This window comes from Equus caballus, chromosome 6, assembly GCF_041296265.1.
Source record: "Equus caballus isolate H_3958 breed thoroughbred chromosome 6, TB-T2T, whole genome shotgun sequence".
Taxonomy (NCBI): Eukaryota; Metazoa; Chordata; class Mammalia; order Perissodactyla; family Equidae; genus Equus; species Equus caballus.
In genome coordinates this window covers 76,679,934-76,692,796 of record NC_091689.1, presented here as the reverse complement: position 1 = coordinate 76,692,796, position 12,863 = coordinate 76,679,934, and the positions used below count along the sequence as shown (strand labels likewise).

Here is a 12,863-nt window from a genome sequence, read left to right as displayed (position 1 = left end):
TTTGTCTTTGTATCTACATTATCATGCTTAATCCACACCCTACAGATAATCACCATTCCTGTTTAGGACATGCTACAGTATTCCTACTTGCTAATTTTGAATACAAGCATCCTTCACTAACTGAATCTATTTCATTCTCGAGTTTACTGTTCCAGAACTTACAGAGTGAGTGTGGATAGTGAGGGGGACCTGTATTTAGGATTTTCTTATTGTATGTCTCTGGTTCATCCTCTAGCCAAATCATATCTTGAGAAGGGATATTTTCTCTCATAGCAGTTCACGTTTTCTTATTATATAAGTAGTGCAGTGCATACCCATTGTAGAAAATACAGAAAACATACCAAGGAAGAAAATTACAGCCATCCATTATGTAAACACCAAAGGATGATGCTCTTGGCATTTTGGATATTTAACTCTATTTTCCTTAACTTTTTTTTTTTTTGAGGAAGATTAGCCCTGAGCTAACATCTGCCGCCAATCCTCTAATTTTGCTGAGGAAGACTGGCCCTGAGGTAATGTCCATGCCCATCTTCCTCTACTTTGTATGTGGGATGCCTGCCACAGCATGGCTGGATAAGCAGTGCATAGGTCCGCACCTGGGATCCTAACTGGCAAACCTCTGGCCGCTGAAGCAGAATGTGCAAACTTAACCATTGTGCCACCGGGCCGGCCTCTATTTTCCTTAACATTTTATCATAAAAGTTTCTCTCTCTAGAGCGAGTTGCTTAATGCAGGAATTGTACCAGCCTTTCGTCAAGTACAGAATAAAATTCCCAGGAATGCTCAAATATCAAAATACTAAGTGAGGCTGGGAAGACCAAAGAGCTCTGTGGTCGTTCTCTGGTTTCTACAAACAACTCTATTAATTTACTGATGTCATGTATTTGAAGCATGTGAGTCACTCCCTCCCTCCAGTGCTTCTGACTGAGTGCCCACGCAATGCCAGGTACTGCCTTCGGTACTGGAGAGAGCTCAAAGGGAACTGGATCACAGGGCCAGACAGGCTTCTTCATTTGCTCCAAGAATCCTAGTCAAGGACTCCAAGTCGGGTCGGGAGGAGGAGGAAGTAAGTTGATGGTGAAACTCACATCACTGTGTTCCTTTTGAAATATTTAAATGGCATGAAATCAGCCCTTGACTTATAAGGCTTGTCTCTCCCTTGCTATGTATTTTTGGGATGGATACAGTTTCAAGTAGCAAGAGTGACTGATACATCTTTGGCATGTTAAGATTTTGCCTGAAAAAAGGAGGAAGGAAACCAGCATTTATGCAAAGAGAAGAAGCAGTGGAGAGAAGAGCGCAAGTCACTCTCTAATTTGGCTAACACTTAGCATTCCCAGCTTTCAAACAAGGGAAAGATAATTCAAAACCACATTGCCTAATATTTTAGGCCAGGGGTAGAAACAACTGAAGGCAAAGTTCAGGTCACTGTAATTTGCCACAATGGAGTAATAGAACAATTTTACTTGAAGGTACAAACAGACCATGGATACGATAACACATCCTTTATTTTAAAATATTTCATGTGATCAAGTTTCATTTCATATGAATTTCTCAGCACCTGTTTAGGAAATATACCCTCCACACCTAATTTTTTAAATCAGAAAATTGCTCACTGACAACCAATTAGTCATGAAAATTTAGTGTTAAATAATTAACCTACTTGCTTCAGAAAATGCTTTTTAAAAATCTGAGTTAAGCCTTTCCTCTATTTATTTTCATATAGAAACACAGTGTTTGCGCATGACCTACCTTTACTCATCTGGAAAAATCTGAATATGAGCTCAACAAAGGTAAGGGACACAGTAGGGTAAAAAAAAATATTAACTTCACAGCTAAGATCAGAACCTTGTTTTGGGAGGAGGGGGATGTCTTTGTTTAGAGACTGACCCTGCTAATTCACCTTGAAGATGGACGATGAAGCCCTGGTGAAAAAATATGAAAGGACACACTGAAATCCAGAGATTTCTGCTCTATAAAAATAGGAAGAAAAGAATTTCACTGCTCTACAAAGAGAATGAACAGAAACTTAGTAATGGGGAGAAGAGAGAAGAAGAAAGAAAGTGAAGCTGTATGTGGTAGAGGGAAGACAAGTAAAATGGCAGGAGACTGGAGCCTACATAGACGGGTGATAAGTTAAAAACCAAACCAAACCAAACCAAACCCCAGTTGTTTAGTGGGATGAAAGTCTTTAAAAAGATGGAGGTTTTTTTAAATTTCAAAATTAAAGTTTTTTGAATTTCTGCCTCCGTGCCCCAAACATCAGTAAAGCATGCTTGTGTGAGTGGTTGTGGAGGATGCTAAGGAGAGGGGCTACACTCTACATTCAGGTTGGCCCAGAGTAGAGAGTATAGATGTGGGAGCCAAGACAGAAGACAGATCAAAAATTTTGTGAGAGGAGAAACTCAGAGCCAGAAATTATCTTGAAAAGCTAAGTGTGACAGGCAGAAAAATGCCCCCCCCCCCCCAAAGATGTCTATGTTAGGTTATGACGTCTATGAATACGTTAGGTGACATGGCAAAGGGGAATTACGGTTGCATATGGAGTTACGGTTGCTAATCAGCTGACTTTAAGAAAGGGAGATTATTCAGGTGGGCCCAAGGTAATCCCAGGGTCATTAGAAGTAGAAGGCAGAAAAGAAGGGAGAGGAGGGGAGATGTGACAGAGCGGAAGAGTCAAAGACATGCAACGTTGCTGGCTTTGAGATGGAGAAAAGAGGTTACATGCCAAGGAATGTGGACGGCCTCTAGAAGCCAGAAAAGGCACAGAAACAGATTCCCATAGAACCTTCAGGAAGGAACCCAGTCCTGCTAACACCTTGACTTTAGCCCAGTGAGACCTGTGCCAGACTTCTGACTTAAGGAACCATAAGATATTAAATCTGTGTTGTTTTGTGGTGGGTTTTTTTTTCCCTCCTATGACCATTAAGTTTGTGGAGATTTGTTACAGCAACAATAGAAAACTAATACTGAGCTCCCAGAAATCGCAGGTGGCATTGGACCTTCCACTAATATGGGATCAGGCTTAAACTAAAATTTAAAAGGACAGTGTGACCTTAGCTAACATACGTTCTTCTCAAATCTTCATTTGCAAAAGGGACATTAAAAATAAGGATAGTTTGGAAGATTACGTGAGATATATATGATAGTGACTAGCACATCCTAGGAACTCAACAAACTACTATTACTTATTTTTAAAGATTTCATTTTTCCTTTTTCTCCCCAAAGCCTCCCTAGTACATAGTTGTGTGTTTTTAGTTGTGGGGCCCTCCAGTCATGTGGCATATGGGATGCCACCTCACTGTGGCCTGACGAGCGGTGCCATGTCCATGCCCAGGATCTGGACCGGCAAAACCCTGGGCTGCCAAAGCGAAGTGTGCGAACTTAACCACTCGGCCACGGGGCCAACCCCTACTACTGATTTTCAAATGCATGGTATAAAGGGAGGAGAAAGTTGTGAGAAGTTGTGGAAATACTTAGTTCACGGCTCTAACAAGGGCCACCCCTCAAAGGGCTACATCAGTCAGCCACCAACAGCTAACAGGGCTAATAGGCATAAACTATAGCAGGTGGGGATTTAAGGTAAATATAAAGAAGGAGTTTTTAAACTTAATAATTAAATGCTGGATTTAATGGTGTAAACATATTTACACCATTGGTTGGGATCACCTTGTATGGAGACCTTTAATAACCATAGAGTCTACTCTATTTTAACATGGTTTTTTTAAAAAATTTTTTTCTTTTTCTCCCCAAAGGCCCCCGGTACATAGTTGTGTATTTTCAGTTGCAGGTCCTTCTCGTTGTGGCATGTGGGATGCCTCCTCAGCATGGCCTGACGAGTGGTGCCATGTCCGCGGCCAGGATTTGAACTGGCGAAACCCTGAGCCACTGAAGCAGAGCGCATGAACTTAACCACTTGGCCACGGGGCCGGGCCCCAAGTCTACTCCATTTTATTTTTTTAATTTTTTTTTTAAATTTTTTGAGGAAGATTAGCCCTGAGCTAACTACTGCCAGTCCTCCTCTTTTTTGCTGAGGAAGCCTGGCCCTGAGCTAACATCATGCCCATCTTCCTCTACTTTATACATGGGATGCCTACCACAGCATGGTGTGCCAAGCAGTGCCATGTCCACACCTGGGATCCGAACCGGCGAACCCCGGGCCGCTGAGAAGCAGAACGTGCGAACTCAACCACTGTGCCACCGGGCCGGCCCCTCTACTCTATTTTAGAGGTGGGCATTCCGCTGTGCGGAGCTGTAGGTAAATGACTTGCATGGGTGGGCTGTTTTATCACTTGTCCTATCCCCAAGGTCACACAACTTAATACTCACGGAAATACCACCTCTAGTATGTTATTCCAGATTGATTTTCCTCCCATGATTATTGTCAGCTGCGTTGTCAATTCAAAGAGACAGCCACCTGGATCACACTGGAAATGTTAAGAAAATCTCATTTAAATTTTAGACGGGTCTAACATGAAATAGCAATTTTATTTTTTCTGATATTCTGTTTAGACTAAAATAAAATCTAAGGAATATACAATGAAAAAACTGTTCATCGGGAAACTGAGAGAAAACATGAAGCAACTTCGATTGTCAAGAGAATACAATTCTATATTCATACCTCTTCATTTCTGTATTTTCCCAGCCAATAAACTGGATCTCCTGGATAACCCACAAATTTGCCCTTAAAGAATGCAATGTAGAAACATGAAGAGTAGTAGTTGACAAACTGGAATAAGAACATCTTCATGGTTAGGCTATTCTCATAATCAGTTTGGGTCCTTGGGAGTTCTGTAATTAAAACAAAGAAAAGTAGGATTTCAAAATTGTCAACAGCTTTGAGATCCTAATCAAAGACACTGATACATGAGTTAACATGTTAAAAAAAAAATACAATTCACAGTTTCCCTTAAAGCTGTTTTGAATTCCTTAATATAGCTACTGTGTTACTTCCAAGTTCACACATTGTTCTAGGAGTTCCCCCGCCCCAGGAATATAATAGCCCCACAAGGCAGAAAATATTCAACTCTTCCTTAAAATTTACAAGCACAATGCTATCAAATAAATTGACAGAAAGTTACTTTTGAATAGTCTGCTAAATGTATTCTCTTGTCTTCCTGAATTGCAGTAAGGTCGATCTGTTGAAGAAAACAAGCAAAACAAGGGGCAACTTACTCGAAGCGTTTGGGGAAGATAAAATGGGAAATGGGTCATCCTCCTAGTTTAGGATTTAAAGCGGTCTGATCATTTTTAGGAGATGACCACCAAGCAGACCATTTGGAGAACGACCCAGGCATATGCAATGTGTGGGAAGCACGTAACTCAGGCCACTAAGCAGCTGCCTGGGATACAAGCCAGAGAGAAGAAACATTTATTACAAAAGCCAGCGCTGATGAGAATGGATCTATATTAAAATGAACAGCATGGGGGGGGGGAAGGCACGCAACAGAGTGATTACTTGTCCTCTCAGCAACAGAGGAGCATATTTGCCCCTGGAACCATGACACTATTCCACTTATTTGCAATAAAGAGACCATTTACTTTCAACAATAGGGTACATGATCTAATGTAATTGAAAATATTATTCAGCACTGATCTGTTTACACAGAGCTTGGACATTATAATGATGTCTTTGCTTTGTCCCTTTTAGTAATGCAAAGCTGTAGATAATTCATTTCCTATACAAGCTAGAGAAAATATGTTTACACTTGAAATTTGCTAAAAATTCTAACATCCTGGAATTAAAATGCCTAAAAGATACAGTCTCTATTTTTACCAGGTCCTAAAAATGTCTTAGGAATGACCTAAGCTATTGTAGGACCTTACCAAAGTTAGTAATCATGATTGCCACTTTTTCATACATCATGTTCAGAATCACGATGATGATGAAGCTGATGATGGAAGCAGTAATGGTCGTGGCTGTCTGTGGAGTCAGATATTTCTGGATTGGGTCTGTCGTATTAGAGGCCTTGGGAAGTTTTGCATAAAATACTATGAACACCGACAGCCTGTAGACAATGATCCCAATAACTGAAGCGATGATCAATAGGACCTGAAAACACAAGAAACACAGCAGCATGAGACACAGCCATAATCATATTTCTATACTTAAAAATTGGCGTCACACTTAAATGGACAAGGTGCATGTGTGAAGTGATGTAAATTTCATATAACTGCCACAAGAGAGATGCGAATCGGGCATGTTAAATTCCAAAGAAAGGAAAAGGAATGATGGAAGTCCAAAGAGAGTATACCCACTCAAGTAAGATGTTAACAATAGGAGAAATTGTGTGCAGGGCGTGAGGGGTATATGGGGACTCTGTACTTTTTGTGCAATTTTTCTGTAAATTTAATACTTTAAAAAAGAAGGTCCATTAAAAAAAGAGAGAATGTATCTTCAGATAGCGTAAAAATGGGATTAATGGTAGCAGGTTCTGGTAGAAGAAAAAGGTTTCTGTATAGCAGAACCAGTAAAAACATCGCTTCTATAATTACAGATTTAGGTTATGAATTAGTGTTTTTGCTCAGTTATAATCTATAAAGGGGATATGTTTCCTTCCAACAGAGAACTCATCGCTGGTTCAAGGGTCAGCAGCCGCTAGCTCTTGTCTTAACAACCCGCAGCAGGTGAGGTTCTGAAGGGGACCAATGAAGATGCAGAGGTGCCCGAGGTCACTGCTGGAATGGCAGCAGGTCTCTGCTGATAAAAGCTTCACCCATTTTTCACACTTGGATCTTAAGAGTTTAAGCTGGCAGTTATTCATATGTGACTTTGCACAAGATTCATTTCATTAATCCACTGTAGTTTTGACTGCACACACCCAGTGTTGGTGGGGGCGTCCGAAGCATAGTTTGCACGTGGTAGAATTTCACTGCCCCACTCGGTAGGTTTTCTCTGGCCACTGAACAACACAGATTAAAGGTCCCATTTTGAAACTGTTAGCCCTGCATCTACTTTCTTGGACTTACTCCAGAAGCAGGTACTCGATGTGTCCGACTGCTCGTGATAACTACCACAAGAGAGAAAAGCTGCGAAGAATGTGAAGTTCAGGACCAAGTGAAACATGTCATGTTGTTTACAGTCACCGCGGGAGGCCTGCGGAGAGCAGTGAAGGGGGTGAGTCCAACCACAGTCCTGGAGCCTTTGAATCCCAGCTCTGCCACGAGCTGTGGGACCTGGTGCAAATTACTCACCCTTTTGGGCTTTAATTTCCTCATCTGTATAATGCGGGGATAACAACAGCAACTACTTACAGGACTGTTGTGAGCATTCAGTGAGTTACTTTGGGTAAAAACATGGAGCACATTAAGCCCAGGCACATGAAAAATACCATATAAAAGTTAGCAATGATTTTGGCGACCAAGTGTTAGCAAGATGCTTTTCCTACTTGTCGAGCCACCAGTTTGTAGAGAAGGCATTATATTTCCTCCTCTAATCTCTCTCATCTCCTTTCCTTCATAGTTAAGGCTTAACATTTGCGAAAGGAATAACATTTTTGTGTGTGCATGAGTGTATGTGAAAATTAGCCAAGGCTGACAAAAATGTGCTACAAGAGAAAATATATCAAGTCTTCCTCACTCAGCACAACACATACAGGCCATTTGATGGTATGTATTTAAAAAATTATCTTCATAATATTTCAAGTATTAAGTAATTATAGTCATTAAGATTTTGTGTGTGTGTGTGTGTATGTGTGTGTGTGTGAGGAAGACTGGCCCTGAGCTAACACCTGTGCCCATCTTCCTCTATTGATGTGGGATGCTGTCACAGCATGGCTTGATGAGCGGGTACTAGGTCCGTGCCTGGGATCTGAACTGGTGAACCCTGGGCTGCCAAAGCGGAACATGCAAACTTAACTACTATGCCACTGGGCTGGCCCCTCTTAAGATTCTTTAAATGTTTACTATTCACCTCAGTACACATCTGTTTTTTAAATCCCCACAACAGCCCTGTGAGATAGGTAGTATTACACCTCCTTTACAGATGAGGAAATGGAACCACAGAGAGATTAAGCCCCAAATTAAGCCAATAGTAAGCGAAAGAGCTGAGATACTCAAAGGTTCCAAAGACACGCTAACCTTGACATGGCACTGCTCCCACATGGTTTATGAAATGAATTCTAATTCATTTCAGAGCTTTTACAAACTCGACATGTTTCCATACTTCTTTGGGGCACTTGATAGGTTCAATATTTCTTCATAGGAGGCTGGGAAGCTTTTCATTCTCCTTCCTCAAGTTTCTTACATATCTTTTCTGATTATAACTTTAAAATACTTTTCTGATCATAACTTTTTATTTTTTTGAGGAAGATTAGCCCTGAGCTACCATCTGCTGCCAATCCTCCTCTTTTTGCTGAGAAAGATTGGCCCTGAGCCCATCTTCCTCTGCTTTATATGTGGGACGCCTGCCACAGCATGGCTGGATAAGCAGTGCATAGGTCTGCGCCCAGGATCCAAACTGGCAAACCCTGGACTGCCAAAGTGGAGTGCACGAACTTAACTGCTACACCATCAGGCTGGCCCCCTGGTCATAACTTTATTGCATGCTTATTAAGGAAAATTTGAAAGTACCCTGTAGTGGATACTGCTTGCTTTTGCAACCTTGGATCTGTTCCCAGTCTTAGAAGAGGACCCAGTTTTTTTTTGTTTTTTTTTTTTTTTGGTGAGGAAGACTGGCCCTGAGCTAACATCTCTTGCCAATCTTCCTTTTTTTTTTTTTCTCCCCAAAGCTCTCCAGTACATAGTTATATACCCCACTTGTAGGTTCTTCTAGTTCTTCTATGTGGGATGCTGACCCAGCATGGCTTGATGAGCGATACTAGGTCTGTGCCCAGGATCTGAACCAGCAAACCCCAGGCCCCCAAAGCAGAGCATATAAACTTAACCACTCGGTCACAGCACCAGGCCCAGGATCCAGACTTTGCTTCCAGGGAATAACTTCTTCTCTACTTTCAGTCCTGTGGTTTGGGCTGGACTCGACTCTGGGCTCCAGAGGTAGATCCTGATTGGTTTGAGACAAACAGGTGTTTCATCCTATTGGCCTCAGCAACTGATTCAAGGACTGATAATATAAGAGCCACTGAGATGTGAGGAGATATCTGCCAGCTCCCATGGGGAAGAAAAGCTTCCTCTGTCAATAGAGGAAGATGCTAAAAGAGACCTCTCTTGGCTTGAATATGATGTGAGATCTGGAATGCTGCAGCCATTTTGTGACCATAAGGGAGAGCCTTGAACCACCATATTGGGAGACCACTAGGAACAGAATGAAGACAGAACAAAACATAGCCGTTGATGTCATCTGGGCCGCAGCATCTGTCCTTGACTGAAGCCATACCTCAAACCTGGGATTTTCAGTTACAGGAACCGATAAATCCCACTCACCCCCATTTTTGTTGCTGTTGTTTAAACCAAGTGGAGATTGATTTTCTGTCACCTACAATTGAAAGACTCCTAACTAAAAAAAAAAGAGAAATAGGAAAAAAATGTATCTACATCTACATATAGGCATAATTCCTTCATAACATTTTTACACGGCAAAAATTTTTCATGGACATACTTTTCATGGCCACACAATACCCCACTGTATGAAGGGTTGGAAGTAGGATATTTTGGCTGAGATGTAGCTGAATTAGTGGATTAAAGCATATGAATATATATTTTTTTTTGAGGAAGATTAGCCCTGAGCTAACTGCTGCCAATCCTCCTCTTTTTGCTGAAGAAGACTGGCCCTGAGCTAACATCCATGCCCATCTTCCTCTACCTTCTGTGTGGGATGCCTACCACAGCATGGCTTGCCAAGCAGTGCCATGTCTGCACCCGGGATCCAAACCAGCGAACCCCAGGCCGCCGAAGCAGAACATGTGCACTTAACTGCTGAGCCACAGGGCCGGCCCCAGCACGTGAATATTTTTGCCTCGTGATATGTACTGCCAAACTGCTTTCTAAGAAGGCCAGAGCACTGTCAAATTCCAATAGCCTAGGTGTGAGAGGAGCTCATCAATACACTTCATCCTCACACACACTGAGCCGTATCACTTCAGAAGTGAAAAACTGTCCTTCATTTTAATGTGCACTGATTCAATTACTATTGAGGTATGACACATGCCATGATATTTTTTTCTCTTCTGAATGTCTATTCATGTTTCTCTGTCTCCTTAGCTCCTGGGACCTTTGGTGTTATCTTAGAAATGCTCTGGACTCTATGTATTGAAGAGATTATCCCTTTGCCCTATTTGTTGACAATATTTCTTCTGATGTTTTGTTTAAACTTAGGAAGATTTGGATGTATGGAAATCTTTAAATATTTCCCTCTGAAATTTTTTCCATTGCTATTAAGTTTAGAAAGTCTTTTGACATCTAGAGACTGTATAGTCACCAATATTTATTTCTAGTTTTTTATGGTGTGACTTTTTTTGAATGTTTCTGGAACTTATTACAGTATGTGGTTCATAGTATGGTTTCAGTCTTTACTTTTTCCCTCAAATAGCTAACAAGTGTTCCACTACCATCTATTGAATAATCTTTACTTATCCCACTGATTTATAATGCCTCCCTTCTCATTTGTTAAATTACTATTGATAACAGGGCCCATATCTGGGCTTCGTGTCCTATTCACTAATCTGGCTATTCTTGAGCCAATAAACTCTCATTATATTACTAATTATTATATGACTAATATGATTTTACCAATAATAAAAATTAATTTCATAAATTGCGATATTTTAGAAATAATGTCTTTTTATCTAGAATCATTTGTTTTAAGACTTCTTTTATGTCTTTCAGTGGTTTTCATGTTTTCTTTGATAGTTCCTATTATCTTTTGGTTAAGGCTATTCCTAGACATTTTAATTGTTAATTAATTAATTTTAATTGTTACCGTTGGAAAATTTTAGAATTCTTACTGCCTCCCATTTGGTCTCTTCCCCAGAAACTGGAAAATCCCAAAGCATTGATCTGATTTAAACAAATGAGGTGAAAGAAATTCAACGAACCACTAAGAAGAGACGGATATTTTGAAACCTCAAGAGTAGCTCCATGTGGTGGCTAAGTAGTTCTCTGGAAACAATTCTCTCTGAGGCTACATACTTTCCAGCTTGGCTTTTCGTTTTTCTTGACATTTAAAATTAGATATTAAAACATCTGCGACGGACTCTTACCCAGAACAAGACAGCACTTGCACACACGGTCATTCGTATACATTTTCCGAAGGCAGTAAACGGAATGCGTTCCTCCTCCTAATTAAAACAAAAAAAAGAATTTTAGTCAATCAAGGGATTCACTCCAATGAAATGATTTTTCTTCTGATCAGTCACTAAATCCTAGGCTTCGTGTTTTAAAAAATTAGTTTTCAAACATAGCCTCCTTACTTTAATTGCGTGTTGTTTGTTAACAACTTCAAACAAACAAACAAAACACGAGCAGTGTTCATTTTCATAATATTTTCTGAAAATGTAAGCGTGAATAATAAACTGTTTATTTGCCATGACCTGAGCGCCAGAGTCTGGTATCTGACAACGCCAAGCTGTAAGTACACTCCTGAGCTTGTCTTGGATTTTAGAAGTGGCTACCATGATAGCACAGGGCCCATGCAAGACAAAATATTTCATGGCTGTCTGCAAATACCAGGTCTCCATTAGGTGTTTCTTAGTTGAGCTTTATATATTAATTTGGTATAGCTATGAACTTTTAGAGTTTCCATTTTATAGTTTATTATGACTATATTTAAAATTTTCAGAGAAGAAATCAATACTTCTCAAGATTTACCAGGATTGTAAGAGTAGCTATTGTATAATAATAGCTGCCAGAACTTACACGGCATTTACTCTACGCCAGGTACTACTCTAAGTAGGTTCTATACATTAAGTCAATCAATTCTTACTAGCATCATGTGAGGAAGCAACTCTATTATTCCCATTTTACAGTTGAGGAAACTATGGCAAAGAGAAGTTAAACAATTTGTCCAAGATCATTCAGCTAGTAAGTTGCTGTGTTCAGATGTGAATTCAGACAGTTTCGTCCCCAAGACTTCACCGGCACACTACAGGCTTCTCTAAACCAATGGAGGAGGCATTAGCAACAAGAGTAAAATGAGGAAGAAAGATCAAGAAACTTGAACCTTCATCTTCACTTTTTTAACAAGCAGTGTTCCAATGGAAATTTGACTCACTAGTTGACAATTTTAAATTTAAACTTGGCAGGTTTAAATTACCAGTTGACTTTTCTTCAGTATTTTACCTACATTGCTAATATTATAAGCTTTTGTTTTTCAGTACTCAAGACATTATGAGCATCTAATTTTGTCTAAGTTTCAGCCTTTATTTCTGAATGTACAATCTTTCAACAACATACGCTTTGACTCTGTCTTCCGTAGTAAACAGTGGGAACTACTCATAATGGGGATTATTTAAAGCTTATTATATTGTAAAAGACAAGTGTCACCTTCTGTTGATAACCTCATTTTTTCCCATTTATAAAATGAGGAGGTTGAACTGTTCCCTCTAGTCCATTTTAGAGCCAACATTCTGTAAATCTGTGATTCAGTTTATAAAATCTATAGTTGGAGACATTTTCAGATGCTCTTGGTAAAAGCATTTTCTTTCCAAGAGTTATTCGTATTCAAAACCTACTGTCCCTATGCTGATAACTGCAAGTACAATCAGCTCTACATTTTCTGTTGATGGAGAGAAGCAATAATGCAGATGATTCGAAGATCATCTTTCAACTGGCTTTGGAATATTTATACAGAGAGATATATAGTTTTATTTTTTATTTTGCAGCAGCAAATTTACCTTTCCCATATATGAAATGTCTAGTACAGTGCCTGAACATAGTTAGACCTCAAAAAATGCTTCCCTTCTTCCTCC

At 40.0% G+C, this 12,863-nt stretch overlaps 1 protein-coding gene across 8 annotated transcripts in view; it reads right to left on the bottom strand.

Moving 5' to 3' along the window:
- Positions 1-12,863, bottom strand: part of ANO6 (anoctamin 6) — a 187,854-nt gene that overhangs the window by 23,845 nt on the left and 151,146 nt on the right. For all 8 annotated transcript variants that reach the window (XM_023643422.2, XM_023643421.2, XM_070271287.1 and 5 more), the window contains 4 exons: positions 11,157-11,234; positions 5,827-6,052; positions 4,622-4,791; positions 4,330-4,427 (listed from right to left, as the gene is read on the bottom strand). In XM_023643422.2, the coding sequence (XP_023499190.1) occupies positions 4,330-4,427; positions 4,622-4,791; positions 5,827-6,052; positions 11,157-11,234 (572 nt within the window). The remainder of the gene's footprint in view (positions 1-4,329; positions 4,428-4,621; positions 4,792-5,826; positions 6,053-11,156; positions 11,235-12,863) is intronic.